Source organism: Rhinatrema bivittatum, chromosome 17 (genome assembly GCF_901001135.1).
Source record: "Rhinatrema bivittatum chromosome 17, aRhiBiv1.1, whole genome shotgun sequence".
Lineage (NCBI taxonomy): Eukaryota > Metazoa > Chordata > Amphibia > Gymnophiona > Rhinatrematidae > Rhinatrema > Rhinatrema bivittatum.
This window is the reverse complement of record NC_042631.1, coordinates 46,979,940-46,999,604: the sequence shown is the minus strand read 5'-3', so window position 1 is coordinate 46,999,604 and position 19,665 is coordinate 46,979,940. Positions and strand designations below refer to the sequence as shown.

The following is a 19,665-nucleotide window of genomic DNA, read 5'->3' as shown; positions in this document are numbered from 1 at the left end:
GCCAGAATGAACAGAGAGGCAATGAAATGCTGACAGAAATCAGGAAAGGTAACAAAATCAGCAGCACAGTATTAATGGGTGATTTCATTTACCCAGTGTTGACTTGTGAATATCACATCAGGACATTCTAGAGAAGTAAACTTCATAGAAGAAATAAATGACTGTTTCATGGAGCAGCTAGTACAAGAGGGGATCTATTTTAGACCTAGTCCTTAGAGGAACACAAGATCTGGTGCGAGAGGTATCAGTGTTGGAGACACTTGACAATAGTGATCACAACATGATAAAATTTGACTTAATAACTGGAGGGAGGGCACCAAAGAAATCTACTGTGAAAGCATTTAACTTTCAAAAGGTTGACTATGAGCAAATGAGGAAAGGGATCAAGAGGTGATCCAGGAAACTACAGACCAGTGAGTTTGACATCTGTGCTAGGCAAAATGGTAGAAACTATCATAAAGAACAAAATTGCTGAAGATATAGATAAGCATAGTTTAATGGGACAAAGTCAACATGGATTTAGCCAAGGAACATCTTGCCTCACAAATTTGCTACATTATTTTGAGGACATAAATAAATATGTGGCTACAGGTGAGCCAGTTGCTATAGTGTATTTGGATTTTCAGACAGCATTTGACAAAGTCCCTCATGAGAGACTGCTTAGGAAATAAAAAATGTATGGCCTATTGTGGACTGCCAACTGGTTAAAAAGATAGAAAACAGAGAGTAGGGTTAAATAGTAAATTTCCCAAAGGAAAAATGTGAGATCTGTGCTGGGACCACTCCTTTTAATATAATTTAATAAACTATCTACAAATGGGAGCAATGGGTGAGGTGATCAATTTGCCAGACAAAAATTACTCAGAATTGTTAAATCATAAGAGGATTATGAGAACTTGCAGGAGGACATTGCAAACTGGGAGACTAGGCATACAAAATGGCAAATGAAATTTAATGTGGACAAATGCAAGTAATGCACTTAGGGAAGAGTAACCCAATTATAGTTGCATAATGCAAGGTTCCACATTAGGAGTCACCATTTAGGAAAAGGATCTAGGCGTCATCCATGGATAACCTGTTGAAATCTTCTGCTCAGTGTTGCAGCTGCGGCCAAGAAAGCAAATAGAATGCTAGAGATTAGGAAAGGAATTGAGAATAAAACAGAGAGTATCACTCCATGCTGCGCCCTCATCTTGGTATTGTGTGCAGTTCTGGTCACTGCATCTCAAGAAAGATATAGCAGATTAGAAAAGGTATAGAGAAGGGCAACCAAGATGAGAAGGGGGATTTCCTCTCCTGTGAGGCCTCATCTGGAGTACTATGTTTGGTTTTGGAGACCTCATCTCAAAAAGGATAAGTACAGGATGGAAGCAATTTATTTATTTCCATATATTTGATATTCTGCTTTTTTTTTTCAGAGAAAGGTGACCAAATGGCTTGGGGTCTGATTAAAATCTATATGAGATGAGACTGAAGGATCTGAGTATGTACACCTTGGAGGAGAGGAGGTTGCAGAGGAGATATGATATAGATCTTCAAATACCTGAAAAGTATTAATTTATTTTATTAATTATTTATTTTTAAAACTTTTCTATACCGTCGCCTAAGTATATACCATCGCAACGGTTTTACAATAGGCACATAGACTAAGGTAAGTAAATGTAGGATATCGTACATTCTAACAGGTGCCAATAAAGTTCGGTTACAATTTCATAAATAAAATCATTATTTGAGTAATGTTGGTCAAGTCCAGGTATATTATTGAGTTACTATCGCTTTGAGATATTACTTCTTAAATGTAGGACTGAGTAAATTCATTCTCATCTGCATTACCCTGTACTTTCATTCTCTACCCTCCACACTCTTTAGTGAAGTCTTTTTTAAAGAGCCATGTTTTTAAATTTTTCTTAAAAGTTTTGAGATTATTCTGTAATCTGAGTTCAGGGGGCATCGTGTTCCATAGTATGGGCCCAGCCAATGATAAAGCCCTTTCTCTCACTTGAATTAATTTTGCTGACTTTACTGAAGGGATTGTTAGTAGTGCTTTGCACAAACAAGCCTTTTCCACTGGAAAGGAAACCGCAGAACTAGGGGTCATGATATGAAACTCCAGGGGGGTGACTCAGAATCAACATCAGCAAATATTTCTTCAAGGGATAAACACTGCAGATCCCTACAGACTAATAGGCACTAATCTATGGATAACTGCACTATTGCTGCATGGGCTCTGCAGTTCCAATGATGAGTTCGGACCAGGGAAACTCATTATATTCGGCCTAGAAAGAGAAGACTATATCCAGTGTTTCATGCTAATTAATGATAATGTTCTCAGGGACCACTGAATGTTAATAAAACAAAGTTTTTTTAAAAGTTAGCAATCACTGTGCAGATTTCAGGGCCTAGCTATTCAAAACAATCATAAGACATTTCTTTACAAGGGTAGTAAGCATTTGAAACCTGAAGATAAAGTCACTGAAAAGTAAGTGCTACCTTTATCCTACCTCCAAATTAAATCACAGGCTAAATTAATAATGAACTCAAAGAGCTGAAAAACTCTGGAATTTGTTGCCGGAGGATGTGGTTAGTGCAGTTAATATAGCTGTGTTTAAAAAAGGATTGGATAAGTTCTTGCAGGAGAAGTCCATTACCTGCTATTAAGTTCACTTAGAGAATAGCCACTGCCATTAGCAATGGTTACATGGAATAGACTTGGTTTTTGGGTACTTGCCAGGTTCTTATGGCCTGGATTGGCCACTGTTGGAGGCGGGATGCTGGGCTTGATGGACCCTTGGTCTGACCCAGTATGGCATTTTCTTATGTTTGAGGCAGGTTGGATAGTCGGGTCTTTAACTGGCGGGGCCTAGTCTGTCTGCCAGTGGCTCACATCATTGGGCCATTAGGCAGCTCTTCCGTTGATGGGGCCTGGAAAACCCAGCCAGCCTTTCTGCCTCCAATGGCCATATTTGGCCTCTCAAAGAACAAGTTTGGGGGTGCCAGAAAAATGAACTCAGTGGGTCAAGTCCGGCCTCCAGGCTGTAGTTTGGGGATCACTGATTCAAAGTTGTCTATAACCATGAGTGAAACCTTTGAGGACATCTTACAGTACTGCATCGAGTCTGAGGTCAGAGGGTCTTCAGGGAGTCACAGAGTCATACAAGATAGAAGCATAACAGTGGGACGGTGCTAGAAATTTCAGAAAACGTTGTGCTGAGCTTCTGCCTTATTGGAGGGGTAGTGTCTATTGGAAGTCCAGTTAAAGTGTACTATGCCTTACAGCACACTACATTCAGGAATTAACATGAATATTTTAATGGTTTTAGAATAATGTGGAATACATTTCTCTTACTATATCATACTGCAATGCAGTGGCACAATCCAAAAAAGCCATCTCACATACATTCTTCTCTGCAAAGCTGCAGGAATGTCCACGTGCACCCCTCCCTAATGATCTCCTGGACATCCCTTTGAACACCTCTGCCAAGCTCCTGGGATGCCCATGCACCTCCTTTTTGCCTGGAACCTGGTCCGGTTCACCTCCTCAGCTAACTTTTCAATATACAGGGATAACCATGTCTGCTTTTTTCAAAAAATTGAGTGGAGCCAATAACCCAGCACGTTCCCTAAGCCTGATTTCTGCTCCTTAGGTCAGCTGGGGCTGGGGTGCAATAGAGGCAAGGTTCACAATCCCCAGGGGGAGTGCCAGCCATCGCACAACAGTGACACCTTCTGGCCGGGCTCATTGTGCACATGCACATACTGGGTATAGAGGAAACCATGGTTCATAACCACAGCCAGGGGACTGTATATGATGTCTGGGCTAGATAGGAGGAAGAAAGATTTGTGCTTGATTGAGCTAGAAGTCCAAAACAGCTGGAGGAAGCTACCATGCAAAAATACAAAAATATTATTAGGGTTTGTAAATTTTGCTTCTAAGTCAATCAAAGCTTTTGTTAGTTTTACTCAACACAAAGAAAACTATGGAGATCATTCACTAAACCACGCTTATTTTTCTCCCAGAGAAATATACTGCGGGAGTCACAAAGCCATGGTAAATGAATCCTGTTCTATTTTCCCTCGGGGAAAAACTACTGCAGAAGGAAAGCCCCCTAATAATTCTCAATGGCAGCCCTGGGACTATGGGGCCACCCATCACCCCCCATCAGTTGTAAAAGCCCCTGGGGGTCTGCTTAAACCCCTGTCCCAGCCACCCACCATCCCTGCAGATGACCCATAGCAGTGAAAATATGTTTTAAAAGCAATTTTAAGAAAGGAGGAAGCCCGCCCCCAATCCCTGCCCCTTCACTAACAAAATTCTGTCCGGAAGGCCAGAACTGCTCCCCCCCCCCACCCTAGCCCCATCCCCCCTTTTGTAAAAAAATCGACCTGGTGGTCTCCTAGCTCATTCCCCACCCGCAGCCTCCCTACTCACCAATAGGCATTAGTGGTGCAGCGAGGGCCAAGACAGTCAGGTGGGAGGGGCAAAGTCGTGGTGATCAATTTGGAAAATGGTCACTGCCCAGGTCTAGAGCCTGGGGGTACTCTGGACCCCCTCTGCAGCACCATTGCCTATTTGGTGAGTAAAGTTAGGGACGGGGCCACCAGACCACCAGGGAGCTTGTTTCCTGTGTAAGGAGAGGGTCCGGGGTGGGGCAGCCCACTCGACTGCCAGGGTGTGTTTTTGTTTTTTTTTACAAAAGGGTGGGTTCAGGGGGTGGGCTTGAGTAGGAGAGGGGGCCTTGCTCCTGGGACTGGATTTTTCAGTGATGGGACGGGGTTCGGTTGGAGGCAGGGCTTCCACCTTCTTAAAAAAAAATGCTTTTTTAAAAATATTTTCACACAGGCCACCTACAGGGCAGAAGGGTGGTGGGACACGGGAGGTCTATAGAAAAACCGATGGAAGGGTTTTACAACTCACGGGGGAGAGGGGAAGGGGACTTCGGCAGCCCTTTGAGGCTAGGCCGCAGGTGCATCAAGACGTGTGTTAATGTCCTGAGGCACCTGTGGAAAATTAGCTACAACTCCCGAGTAGTAGCTAATTTCAATTCAAACAACATGGCTTGTAAATTTTTTGGCATTGTTTCGGGTAGTAATGAACTCATTTAAATATGTGTGGTGCCAGAGCACAGATAACTCACGTTATTCCTGCGTTAGGCCCTTGCGGCATGAAACACAGAGATGAGAGGCCTGATGCGCCTTATTGAATGAGAGCTATTGTTTGATGCGCACACGCTGTGATTAAATGTCATGCATCACATGCTCCACGTTTAATGTTGTGCAGTGTTTGCTCCATGCTGTTTGTAATGTCATAGTGTGCTGTATGCTCACGCCATGTATTAATGGCATGGAGAATGTGCTGTTCACACCCTTCATGATTTATCAGCATGCTGACTGTGTGCTGCACATACAATTGGGCCTTTAACAGTGTGAAGTACACTCACTCATGATTTAATAGCGATGTAGGACATGTCCTGCAGACACACTCCACGCTATAATGCTGTTTGCTACATTGCTGTACATGCTCTCTACAATTTAACAGTGTGCAAGGCATGTGCTGCAAACATGTGCCAGGCTTATGTGTAGGGTGCACTGCATACATGAATCAGGCTTTAACAGAGTGCAGGACATAGCTGAATACATGTGTGAGGCTTCGACAATGTGCGGGGTATGTGCAGCTTACATGTGCTAGGCTTTAACAGCATGTAGAGCAAGTGCTGCACACCCACTCCTGTAGAGTGTGTGCAATGTCATGCAGACAATCCTCGAGCACCCAGACATACTCCAGGGACTTGCAAATAGCTCTGCCACCTTCTTCAGTGCCCTCAGCACAGGCTCCACAAAGGTCAGACCCCAGAGTCAAAGCTCTGCATAATCCAGAACTTTTAGCAGTCCTAATCAATCTTCTAAAATAATAATTAGAAGGGACAGCAAAGGGCTCTGGGCAAAGAACATTTCTTGAGAGCGGAGAGATAGCGAGCGTGCAATGTTTCGGCCCCAGCACCCCCTGGAACAGCATTCAGAGGCGCTGGCTCATACAGCAAGGGAACTCCAGAGGTTCTGGGGATTAGAAACCCTCATTGTGTTTATTGCAGTAACAACAATAAAATATGTATAGAGACTGTTTTCTACATGCACATACACATTTCCAGAACTTACAGCTTCATCTTCAGACAGCAGAGAGAAGAGCGACAATCCCTCAAGCCACTCCCAACTCTGCACAACAGAAAATAAGTGCCACTTAGTGGACTTCCCATGAAGGCAGCCCTCTCCTGCATACTCAGGACTCCTCTCTGCTCGGTTGCACTCGAACATCACAATAGCACGGAAAATGTCACTTACAGTCACCAGGTTCAAAAAGAGACAGTACAAGTGTAAAGAGAGACAAGCAGAACTGAGACACCACAGCTGTTGTCTTGCTTCAGTGCCTCCGCTCCCCCCGAAACAGGAAAAGATTCCCCCAGTACTCGCTCTGACTCCACTCCTACCATCTTACAGCATCCAGCGTGGTGTCACCTCAGGACAGGAGGGGTAAATTCCATGTTACCTGGCTCAGACCTGGGTTTACCTCATTACATGCATGGCCTTCTAATTCTGTGGTACCTATGACTACATCTCAATGCATGCCCCAGGGCCCGGTGTATGCTCCACAGACTCGGCCCCTCCCTGGTTTTATCCCAGTGCTTTCGTGGGCTTGCAGTTCTCGTTTCTCCAAGCAGGGCAGGACTATAAGCCCCTAGAATGGAAGGGAAGTGAATCCAGGACTAGCGCAGCCTTTTCCTAATGATATGGCAGCAAGGGACAGACTTTGAAGCTCAGACTGCAGTCAGTCGGTCACCAATTGCAGGTCACAAGGCTCTCTGCCCCTGGATGGAATAGTCTGACCCTTATACTGTGTATGGTCAGGATTCATCCCTGCCACCTGCTGTCACTGGCTCCTTTCAGGGAATGGGATATGGGATAATGGGATCATGTTCCAGAATTTGAGTGTTTGGATACTGGTTGCTAGGCAACAGCAGTCAACCAAGCTTTAATACCCCAAAGAGTTTTGTCACCTTCATCGTGTCACTGCACCTCAGACTCTTATGATGTGAAAAGTACAGTGTGTGGGCCATGACTAATCCTGCAGCATCCGGGTGTTTACTCATCACACAATGCCACGGGCAGCCCCACATGCTCAGCACCAGGCTCCACAGTGGTCACCATTTCTGACACAGTCACGCTGAGCTTGCTTCTCAGCTATGAGCTGAGGAGGATCCGTTCGTGGCCTTTGGGGTGAGATTGAGAGCCTGTAAAATATTTGGAGGGGGGGGGGGGGGTTCGATGCTCCGCCACCTGCCACCAAAGTTGCTGGATTAAACCTCCCATTTAAAAAAGAAAACAGTCTCCAGCTTCACCCGTGACACTCGCTGTGTGATACTTTCTTAGATCCACCCCACAGAATTCAACTCTCTCTTGGTCTCTTTCTTTCCTCCCACTGAATTGTTTCCATGCTGGTCGCTCAGTCTGGTGCCAGTGACATCCCCGACAGGCTGGGAGGTCACAGAGCCCCGAACTACTTGGTATTTTCAGTTTGCTCAATAAAAGGCTTTGCAGCAAGAAGCAGAGAAATGTAAACCTTACAGCAGCAATAGCAGCCACATGACTTCCTTCAATAAAACAAATCAATAAGAGCACTCGTTTTCAATCTGCTTTTCATTCATCTGAAAATCTGATCGCCCGTTCATCGTACCCCCTTTTCCATAAATTCTGAAAAAAGGGAACTCACAAGTAAGGTTATCAAATTCACAATGACCTAAAATTATTCAACGCTGTTAAAACAGCAGTGAGCTGCGGCTGGAGAGCGTGAGGAGACCAGGCCTCTGAATGGCAGATGAAATTTAATATGGAAAAATGGAAAGTGATGCACTTAAGGAAAAATAATCCCAAATAAAGGTGAAATCGTCAGCGCAGTGTGTGGCAGAGGTAAAAAAGAAAACCAAAACAAAAAAAAAACAAAGTGGTAGGAATGATCTGAAAACGGAATGGAGAAGAAAATCCTATTGCCTCTATAGTGATCCACCACGCGGCCACACTTTGAGGACTGTGCGCACGTCTGGTTGCCCCAACTAAAAAAAAACACCAACCATAGCAGAACTAGACAAGGTGCCGCTGAGGAGAAGAAAAATGAAAAAGGGGATGGAATAGCTCCCTTATAATGAGATGTTACACAGGTTAGGGCTCTTCAGCTTGGAAAACAGATGGCTGAGGTGGGACAGGGTAGAAGTTTATCAAATCACGAGTGGAGTGGAACAAGTACATAAAGGATGGTTATTTACCCTTTCAAATAATACTAAAAGAAGGGGTCACACCATAGAACAAAGAGGTTTAAAGCAAATCATAGAAAATACTTTTTCACTCAATGCACAATGGACAGAGGACATGGTCAAGGCATCTAGCATAGCAGGGTTTAAAAGAGGTTTGGACAAGGTCCTGCAGGAAAGGTTTATAGAACGTTATTAGCCAGGCAGACGAGGAAAAGCCAATGCTAGCCCTGGGAGTGTGAGATAACAAGAAATAGATCTACTTTTGGGATCTGCTGGGTATTTGTGACCTGGACCGGCAATGGTCGGAGACAGGAAGCTGGGCTTGATGGACCTTGGTCTGACCCAGCATGGCATATTTTATGTTCTTATGATCATTTCACTCCACAGGTGACAGCTGATATCAGTGTTACGAACTATTTAAAAGTGTCTCCTGCTTGGCCACACCCAAGATTATTAATTTATGTAAATTGTAGGCCTTGCTCTACTCATCCAAACTCTATGTGGGTGTCACACCGATACTTGTAACTCATGAGTACAGCACAGAAAGCTGAAGAGCAAATGTTCATTGCAGGACCACGCAGGTATCACACAAACCCATATAAAGCATTAAAACAGCGTGGCCAGCTGAAGAGTAGATCCTCCTCAGAACTCCATCGAAACAGAGACAGCATGGAGAGCTAGGAAACATGGCTTTCTCTCACATCGAGCTGATGGAGGCAGAGGTTTGTGGGGTTTTTTATGACATCACTATTGACTCATATATTCAATACAGAACCCTAATACCTCAGTTTATCACTGTCAGCGCATCTCATTTTCTTTTATTTTAAACAAGGGGTGGGTTTCTGTATTGGTGTAGCAGAAGTAAAGGAGAGAACAATATCAGCCAAGTTTAATGTTTTCTTCCTTATCCTTCTGCTACACCAGTCCAGAATGCTTGGGAAGTACCAAAGCTTTTCTAAATTGGGCAGAAAAGATGTTAATCCCACTTTTAAGATGCTTGCTCTGTAGTTTGCGTATTTTTTTTGCAAGTACGTTTAACCTGGAGTGCTTACCAAAGGTATGCAAAGAGGATCAGGTGGCTGTTTTGCAAAAATCCACTGGATTGATTGCCCAGGATGAGTACTGTGATCTTAAAGAATATGCCTTCATGTCATAGTAACATCTATTGATGGCAAAAGAATGCCAAATGGCCATTCAGTCTGCCCAGCAAGTTTCTTATAGAAGTAACTGCAGCTCCATGCAGGTTAGCCCCAAGCCTTATGTTAATGGTAGTAATATTAACAATCAAAACCAAACACTGTCAAAAATTTATCAAAATTACTGCTATCAACATTTTTACAGGGTGAGAAGCCTTCCTGATAATTCAGACAATGCTGCTTGAATGTACTATGCTTTTAGACTTGGCCGTAGAAGCAGTCTTGCACTTTTTCCTTAATGTCTTCATATTAGTACCCTGGACTGTAAAAGTCAGGGCCCTGAATTTTCACCACCACCACCACCGTTAAAGCGGAGAGCGATGCTGCAGTTGTGTCAGAATCATGAAACTAATTGGTTAAGGGTAATAATCCCCATGCATTTTGTTAGGGGTAGTAGCTGCCACTTCATGCAGATTACCCCCATGCACTCTTTTCTTCATTTACACCTCTAGCCTTTAGGGATCCACAGTGTTTATCCCATGCTTTTTTGAATTTGTTTACTGTTTTCATCTTCACCACCTTTTCGGGAGGAGCATTCCAGGCATCCTCCACCCTCTCCTTGAAGAAATATTTCCTGATCTTGGTTCTGAGTCTTCACCTCTGGAGTTTCATTTGGTGACCCCCTTGTTCTACTGCTTGCTTTCCAACGGAAAAGGTTCAAGGATTGTGCATCATTAAAACCTTTCAGGTATCCGAAGGTCTGTATCATATCTCCCCTGCACCCAGGGCTGGTGGAAGCACTAGGTGAACTAGGCCTAGGGTACCAAACATTAGGGGGGGCACGAGCCATGTGGGACCGAGAGTGGTGGCGCCACATGGCTTGTGCCCCCTAATGGGGGTGGTGGCACAACTGGAGGGGGTGGCATTCCTCTTTGTTGCTGTGGCGCTGCTGCTTGCAGCCCCACGACTCGCATTCCCTAATGAGGGTGGCAGCGCGACCGGGGGGGGGGGGGGGGGGGGGCAGACGCAAAGCAGAAGGTGCCTAGGGCACCTAATCCCCTTGAACTGGCTCTGCCTACACCACCTATTTAGATACTTCAGCCTCTCCTCATAAGTCTTCCAATACAGACTCCAACTATTTTGTTCGCCCTTCTCTGGACTCCCTGTGTCCTGTCTGTATCCTTTTTGAGATAAGATCTCCAGAACTGCACACAGTCCTCTGGGTGAGGCCTCACCAAGGACCTGTACAAGGCCATTATTACCTCCAACACAGTAATAGAGTAATGATAGCAGAAAAGGAACAAAATGGTCCATCCAGTCTGCCCAGCAAGCTTCTTATGGTAGCATTTGCTGTGCTGTGCAAGTTACCTCCATGTTTCTCTTTTACTAGGTGATGAGCCTTCTTGAAAATTCAGACAGTACTGTTTGAAGTGCTTTGCTTATGGACTTGGCCGTAGAAGCAGTCCTGTGTTTTTTTCCCTTATGTCTGTGTATCAGTGCCCCAGACTGTGTTGGATGTCCTCTGAATCCAATATAGATTCCCCCCCCCCCCCCACTGTGAAAGCGAGGAGTGATGTTGCAGTTGCATTAAGAGCATCAAGGCTTATTGGTTAAGGGTAGTAATCCCTTATGTTAAAGGTAGTAACTGCCATTTCATGCAGGTTATCCCCATGCTTATCTGTTCCCCAGACCGTAAAAGTTGGGGCCCTCGTTGGTTGTTGTCTGAATCCAATTCCCTTTTTCCCCTGCCACTGAAGTGGAGAGCAATGTTGCAGTTGCATCATGGCTTATTGGTTAAGAGTAGTAATCCTCATACCTTCTGCTAAGGGTAGTAACCGCTGCACGAGCATGTTAGCCCCCATGCACTCCTTCTTCATTTCCATTCTCTAGCCTTTAGAGATCTACATTGTTTATCCCATACCTCTTTGAATTCTTTGCCTGTTTTTGTCGTCACTGATTTCTTGCCAATGGAAAAGGTTTGAAGTTCGTACATCATTAAAACCTTTCAGGTATCTGAAGGTCTGTATCATATCTCCCCTGCACCTCCGCTCTTCCAGGTTATACATATTTAGATCCTTCAGCCTCATAAGTCTTCTGGTATTGACCCACACCATTTTGGTCACCCTCTGAACTGAAATATTTGTTTAATATTTCTGCCATTTCTTCTTCTCTCTGCATAAATTGCTCCTCACCACCTTTCAATACCACTTCGGGCCTCCCTTCTTTCTCTGATAAATCTGAAAAATGTGTTGTCACCTCGCCTTACCTCTTTGGCAATCCTTTCTTCAGCTTGTCCTTTTGCTTTCCTGATCTCTTTATTCCTCTCCCTCACTTTCATCAGATATTCTTCCATGGATTTCTCTCTTTGGGATCCTTTGTACTTCTTGAATGCTGCTCTTTTTGTCTTTATTTTTTCAGCACCTCCTCTGTTGTTATGAACCCTCCTGTAGAGGTGCTACGGGAGGCTCCTTACCTCTTCCTGGAGGCCGCTCTGAGGCCGGGGGCTCGCCTGCGAACTGTCCAGGGTTTGCTTCAGGGCCAGGGAGGCCTCGATGTTCTTGGGGCCTGCCTGAGGCTTGCTTATGTCAGCATGGACTTCCTGGTTGGGGCCACGCCCTTCTCCTAGGGGCCGGCCCGCAGCACTCCTCCTTAGTTATAGGGCCAGCTAGGTGTGGGCCTTCCAAACTCCTCCCAGGGAGTCGCCTGTCTGCAGCCCTATAAAAGGACTTCAACTTCCAGTCAGTCTTGCCTTGGAGTTACCTCGTCTCTGGAAGCTCCTGCTGTCCAGCGCTCCGACAGGCTCTTGTGTTCTTCGTGGAGCTCCTCGTCTCGTCCATGTTTTGAACCATGTCTTCATTGCCTGAGGTCCCTGTCCAGGTGTCCTGGTGTTTCAGCTCCTGATGTCTCGCTTCCTGATGTCCTAGCCCTCCTTGATGTTCGTGCTTGCTCCGGAGCCTTCTGTTCTGCCGGCCGTGGATCTCCGGGTGACGCAGCTTCATCATGGGAGATGCCAGCAGTAGACTGGTGTCCTCTGTGCTCCTGAGCCGTCCTGCCCTGCCAGTCTTTGTGGTGCTTCAGATGACACCTGCTCCGTTGTCGAAGTTCTGCCTCAGCTGGATTCTTCCCTGCGCTTGTCCCACTCTCCGCGTGGTCCGTGACCAGTCTCCTTAGGCTGTGTAGGGTGCGCAGTAGGATAGGGTGATCCACCAGCCCATTGGGTCCCCCCGTGAAGGTGGGCTTTGTAGGGTGCCCTGAGAGACAGTGCCATTGTCTTCCTTCCCAGCTTCTCGTCTCGTCTGGACTTCGTCAAGTTCCTCGTCTCTGATGCCGTTGCATCAGCCCTGGTGTCATGTCTTTGCTTTAACCCTTGTCTGTGATGCCATCGCATCAACCTTGGGCTCTTGTCTTCGTGTCAAGGCCTCTGTCTGCCCTCATCCTCAGGCCAGCCTGCTGCTCCATGCCGATTCAAGCGGCAGGTCCGAAAGGGCTCGGAACAGTCAGAGGACTGTTCCCCTACCAGCATCTGTTGGCTCTGGGAGCTTGCAGGCCCGGCAGAGGGTAAGACCGTGTTCTGCCATGCTGGGACATGTCGCCAACCCTCGGTTCGGTCCTGGATCCGTCTGGGGTCGGGCTGAGGCCCAAGGGCACACAAAACACCCCGTTACATAACAGAATGCAAGGCCTTTCGAGGCCGCCTTACGTAACATTTGTGAACCAAATTGGTTTCTTTTTCCTCTTCCTTTTTTTTTTTACTTTTGTAACATATAGATTTAATGCCTTTGTAATAGCTCCTTTTAATTTGGCCCTCTGTTCCACCTCACCTATTTTCTCCAAATCTTGTAGTTGTTCCTCCAGGAACATTCCCATTTCGGCAAAATCTGTATTTTTAAAATTCAAAACTTGAGTCCTCATGCAACTTTCCTGTATCTTATTTGCGATATCAAACCATAATGTCTGATGGTCACTGGTGCTCAGGTGGGCACCTACTCAGATGTCAGAGACATTATCCCCATTTTTGAGCACTAGGTCGAGTATCACACCCTCTCTCCTAGGTTCCATTACTATTCATTTGAGCAGAGCCCCTTGAAGGGCATCCACTATTTCTCTACTTCCTGTAGATTCCGCAGAAAGGTTTTTCCAATCTACATCCAGCAGATTAAAGTCTTTGACGAGCAACACTTCTCCCTTCTTTCCCAACTTTTAAATGTTTTCAACCAGATCTCTGTCCAGCTCTTCTGTCTGAATCCCATGGACTTAACAAAGATATAGATTGGAACAGTTTTTTTATTAAGGTTCTTTGATATTAATGTTCTCAGTTCACCTCAAATAATTGGTCTTGATTTGCAGAAGAGCAGGTTTTTAAGTTATACATAAATACATAATTTTTTCAATAATAATAGAGAACAGAACAACCCGTAAATCTCATAAGATTGGGGGCGTGATTAGCAGTGATTGGTTTAAATAGGACTTTTAAACCATGTAACATAGCATGCAGGGGAATGGTCACCCTTTTCAACCAACATTTGAGGCCGTCACCTGATTTCACTAAGTTTATTTCTTGTAACTCACGATTGATTTCCACAGTTCAAAAACTGATACTATATTTTTGTTTTAATAGAATTTAAGAAGCCCCACTGATGCAGGCAGTAAACGGCTGCTGAAACACTGCAATGTTGGGCAAGTATGGCAACCAGTGGGTAGTAACCCAAAATGGGAGACCAAAGGCAAGTGAGCACATGAAACAGCAGCAACAATGAAGACTTCATATTATATGTGGGGAACAGAACATGGGATACATAATTTAAAATCATGGTTTCCTCACTTAGAAAATCAGCGATGAAGAGGATTAAAAGATAAGAGCTTACTAAAAATTATTTAATATGATTTTAAGTGCCTAAAATATATTAAAAATAAGTGTTTCAAGAGAGAAATACCGTATCAGACAAATAAGGGAGGCAGTGGAAGGGCTGATAAATGATTATATAGAAAAAATAAGGCTTGCTTGGATAATATGATACCAGCTCATAAAATCAATAAAAACAAAGCTAATAAAGAATATGTATATAGTTATTTTGTGGATGATCATTCTGTTAGCAGTTAATATCATCCCCTTCTTTGTCAGAATAGGAATCTTACCTTCAAGAGGAGGTCGTAACTCGCTTCCAGTTAAAGCACTCTTGGTGCTCTGCACCTTAGATGGATTTTTGATAATAATATAGTTCTTCTAGGGCAGATCTATATCTTGTTCTTTTTAAGGGTCTTGCCAAGTGTGACGAAGCTGAATTCAGCTTGCCAATGGGGAGATATATTACTTCCGTGAATTCTTCTGATAATCATGGAATGTCTGATTTAAGAAGTTTAAAAATGGGAGGAGGAAAAGGACTTGGGAGAAGTCAAGGCTTTTTCATCTTCTCCTTGGCTTCTAGAGCCCTGGGATTCTAATAATAATTGCATTGTTTTATGTCTGTTGGAGCCGTTTTCAAGATGGCCCACATGGAAGACTCAATGGCAGCGACTGAGCTAGAAACTGTCTTTTTTAAACATTTAGATGCGGTGTTGTTGACTCTTTTTCTACTTTTCTTTGATTTTTAAAACATCCTTTAACTTGTTTTACTAACCCTTACACACCACATGCACAGAGTGCACGACTGAGCAGACTGAACTGTAGCTGCCGTAGCTTTCACACCAGTGCTGTATGTCCAACATAGCTCTTTCTTGTACAAACAGAGGAGTTATGCTGCTTTGCTTATCCCCTACCTTAAGACAGCCACAGAGTGCCGACTGCTCATTTTTCACATCATTTGTCATTCTCAGTCTGAGCTTTTCATTTTTTTTTTTATTTTGTAAAATGGCCAGTTGAGCACCAGCGATCAAAATAACAAAATGTAAACTCAGTCAGAGATGTTTTTCCGGCACTTCCAGCACACCTGTTCATTGGGATTCTGCCAGGCTCACCCGTAGCCTCTGCTGTGAGGAAGGAAGCATCAGTAATCTTTCAGAGGCACACTTCAAAAGCCTCTTGGCTGGCGCATGCCCCAAGATAAATTCCAGGAATTATTTTTTTTAGTTTCAGATCTAAAGTTAATTTAGATTTTTTTTTATCATTAAAATCTGTTGTTGCAAAGAGAGAGGTCATTAACATCAGCAGGAGGCAGCGGAGGACTGAGCTTTTAGGGTTCCATACTGAGTATATGAGTCAATAGTGTTGTCGTTTTAAAAACCCCCAAAAAACTGCCTCCTCTGGATATGGGATGAAGCCCGAGTGTGTCGCCACTAGTGTAGCAGAAAATAAGGAGAAGGAGTCCTCATCCAGAATTCTTTGCAGTTGTTATACCGATAAATAGTTTTACTAGAGGTAAATCTTGTCGGATGAAGCCTTTCAATTTCTTTGATTGGGTAACCAGAGAGTTGGATCAGAGATGTAGTGTACTTGGATTTCAGAAAGGCTTTTGACACAGTTCTGCACAGGAGACTTCTAAATAAACTGAGCGCCTTGGTATGGAACTTAGAGTGACGGACTGGGTTAGGAACTGACCAAGTGGGAGGTGAAAAAAGAGTAGTGGTAAATGGATTTATAAGCAGCGTGCCTCAGCGTTCATTCCTGGGACCGGTTCTTTTCAACTTTTTTATGAGCGACAGAGCAGAAGAATTGTCAAGGAAGGTTTATCTTTTTGCCATTGATTCTTAAATCTGCAACAGGGTGGACAGCCAGGAAGGTGTGGAAAACATGAAGAGCGTTTTAGCAAAGCTCGAGGAATGGTCCAGAGACTGGCAGCTAAGATTTAATGCTAAAAAATGCAGAGCAATGCATTTAGGATGCAAAACCCCAAGGAAGAAGTAAGGTATCAGATGTGATATTCTACTAAGCACAAAAGAAGAGCGGGATCTACAAGTAATTATATCTGATGATCTTAAGGTGGCAAACAGGTGGATAAAGCAACAGCAGAAGCCAGAAAGATGCTTGGCTGCATATGGAGAGGAGTGGTCAGCAGAGAAAGGGAGGTGATATTGCCCCTGCATAGGTCCCTGGTGAGACCTCACTTGGAATGAATACTGTGTACAATTCTGGAGACCCCATCTTCAAAAGGATATAAACAGGACGGAGTTAGTCCAGAGGGTGGTTAATAAAATGGTCGGTGGTCTTCGTTCTAAAGCATTTGGGGACAGACCTAAAGATCTATACCTTACAGGAAAGGTGAGATATGATAGAGATGTTTAAATATTCAACGGTTTCCATGCACAGAAGGCTAACCACTTTCACTGGAAAGGAGTCTCTAGAACAAGGGGTCATGGGCTGGGGGTGAAAGGGGTTAGATTCAGGAGTAATCTTAGGAAATATTTATTTACAGAGAGGGTGGTGTAAGCATGGAACAGCCTGCCAGTGCACAAAAATGGTATCTGTATTCAAGAAAGCATGGGATAAATCCAGGGGATCTCTGAGGCAGTGATGGGAATTATAAGGGTTAGATAAATTGGATTGGATGGGCAGACTAGATGTGCCATCTGGTCTTTTTTTGCCAGGAGACTTCTAAATAAATTGTTTCTAAAGCATGAATACAGCAAGAACAGCCGAAGAGCAGATCTTCATCAGAAACTATACAGGTACACACCGACATATATAAAGCATGAATACTCACAAGACAAGCTGAATGGACAGCCCATGCAGGGGTCACACTGATTACATTTAAGGCACAAATATAGCACAAACATTTGGAAAAGGACTCAAGGAAGCAGCTATTTAAAAATAGTGTACATGGCCAAGATAAAGGTACACAACGTTTTGTTAAAAAACAAACTATACAAAATAAAATAGAAAAGGAGATCTAAGAATAAGATTGAAAGAGGGAAGTAAGAAAGCCAATAACAAGCAAATTGATAATCTGAAGAACTGAATCAGTACTGCTACTTTAAATATTAAAGCCCTCTCTAAGGAAAGAAGCTTGAGTGCAAAGAGAATAAGAGAAAGGATGGGAGAACGCCACAGAGGAAACGAGTTCAGGCCCAGGGTGCATTCAGAGGAGGTGTCCCTCCAGCCCTCAGGCTGGCTGACCTGCCTGGGGTGAGCAGGGTAGCCTGCTGGGAAGGAAAAAAGAACAGCGCCCTGTGCGCATAGCTGGCCTGTGAGATCACATGGAGGTGCAGGGGAACCTTAGAGGATTGAATGTGGTGCGTACACATCAACAGCCTGCTCAGCAGTCAGGCACTATAATGCATAGCGCCCAGGCAGAACCTGTCTGTGGGCTGATCTGAAAATATTCTTACAGTAGAGTTCATAGCAAAGGCTGACTCTGAAGGCGAGACCAGCACCTTTGTCAATTTAGAGAGTATAAAGGTATCTGTGGGAAGGGGAAGCTACCACACTGGCTATGGAAGAGCCTCGAAAAAGGCAGCTGTTGCCACTGTGGCAATAAACATGTCCCTGCACCCTTCCCCTCCCCTCCTGTTTGTTTGCTGCCTGCAGCCCTTGTGCTTTTAGTGACACAGCAGATAGCATGTTATCACACAGTGCGTGGGCCCAAAAGCACAGCACACGTACATACAGGAGCCATACTGTGCATACACAGTGCCTGCAGTGAATACACGATGCCCACTAAATGCAGTGTCCTGGCAGTCATCTGTACCCATGCTTGTAGTGTCAGTACTGCATACACACAGAACATACACTGTACAGTGCACATATGCATAAGTTGTAAACTTTGAATGCACCATGAAGACGGTATATACCCACTGCGTTGTGCATACCTCGGCACTGTAAACACTGGATATACATACTACTTCCTGCGTATATGCATCGTACAACACATATTTAGCGTGTAAACATGGTACATATGATACACTCTACATATACATAATCTATATATTGTGTACATGCAGCAGACATATCCAGGCAGTCCCAGTCTGTTCTGTTTAGGAGGGACAATCCTTTGCTAAAACCTGAATGTGTTTTTCTCTGTTTGTCTGTAAGTGCTTCCTCAGGAGCCAAGTCCAATCTCTGCCTCTTAGGCCTGGGCTGCACTGCGTCTTGTCTGCATTTCTAGGAAAAGGCAGCACTACAAATCTCAGAATTCCTTAAGATGTCCAAGCAGGGGGAGGGGTGGGTGCTGAGGACTGCCCCAGAGACAGCCTGCAAAGGCTGGAAAAGAGAACAGAAAGCCAGCATGGGCTAATTATGCTGCAGGCTGAGAGCGAGAGGCAGGAAAGGATAGGGGACCCTTGTCCTATCTGTGCTTCCATTCAGGTCCTCGGGGAATGATAAAAACATATACAGGATGCTCAGTACTGTGGGGAGGAATGGGGGCAGAAAACTGGGCAACAGATTCAGATGCATTGACCACTAGATGCTCCCTTGTGCTCCCGTTCCTCCTCTGTTGTGCTCTTGCTATCAGACATGGTCATACCGGGAGTATCAAAAGTTAATTTTGATGAGAGGGAAGCAACCCCAACAGGAACTCCCCGATTCCTATAAAGTAGACGACTTGAGCGATGCCAAATAGAGGAGCGATAACAAGAGCTCGGCAGTATGCCCCCTTTAGGAATGCCGCAGGACCTTCATTCCGCCAAATCTTCCTGAAACAGCAAGAAAAGAGCAAAAGAAAAGTCAGCTGAGACAGCAAAACAAATTGATATTACTTCTTCCACACCTTCACAGAACAGATGAAAATACAGCACCATGCACTGCCCAATACAGACCAGGTACAACGCAGGCAGCAGCACCGCAAGCATCTTACGCACTGCCCCGCCATTTAACAGGTACAACGCAGGCAGCAGAACCGCAAGCATCTCACGCACTGCCCCGCCATTTAACAGGTACAACGCAGGCAGCAGCACTGCAAGCATCTCACACACTGCCCCGCCATTTAACAGGTACAACGCAGGCAGCAGCACTGCAAGCATCTCATGCACTGCCCCGCCATTTAACAGGTGCAATGCAGGCAGCAGCACTGCAAGCATCTAACACACTGCCCCGCCATTTAACAGGTACAACGCAGGCAGCAGCACTGCCAGCATCTCACGCACTGCCCCGCCATTTAAACACAGTACAACGCAGGCAGCAGCACTGCAAGCATCTCACACACTGCCCGCCATTTAACAGGTACAGCGCAGGCAACAGCACCGCCAGCATCTCCCACACTGCCCCGCATTTAACAGGTACACGCGCAGGCAGCAGCACCGCAAGCATCTCACACACTGCCCCGCCATTTAACAGGTACAGCGCCAGGCAACAGCAC

At 44.9% G+C, this 19,665-nt stretch overlaps 1 protein-coding gene across 3 annotated transcripts in view; it reads right to left on the bottom strand.

Annotated features, from left to right (window-relative positions):
• Positions 1 to 16,420: 16,420 nt before the first annotated feature.
• The window catches only part of SLC25A22 (solute carrier family 25 member 22), a 233,242-nt gene continuing 229,997 nt past the window's right edge, over positions 16,421 to 19,665 (bottom strand). For all 3 annotated transcript variants that reach the window (XM_029582910.1, XM_029582914.1, XM_029582913.1), the window contains exon 10: positions 16,421 to 19,003. In XM_029582910.1, coding sequence (XP_029438770.1) covers positions 18,850 to 19,003 — 154 coding nt within the window. In that variant the 3' untranslated portion in view covers positions 16,421 to 18,849. The remainder of the gene's footprint in view (positions 19,004 to 19,665) is intronic.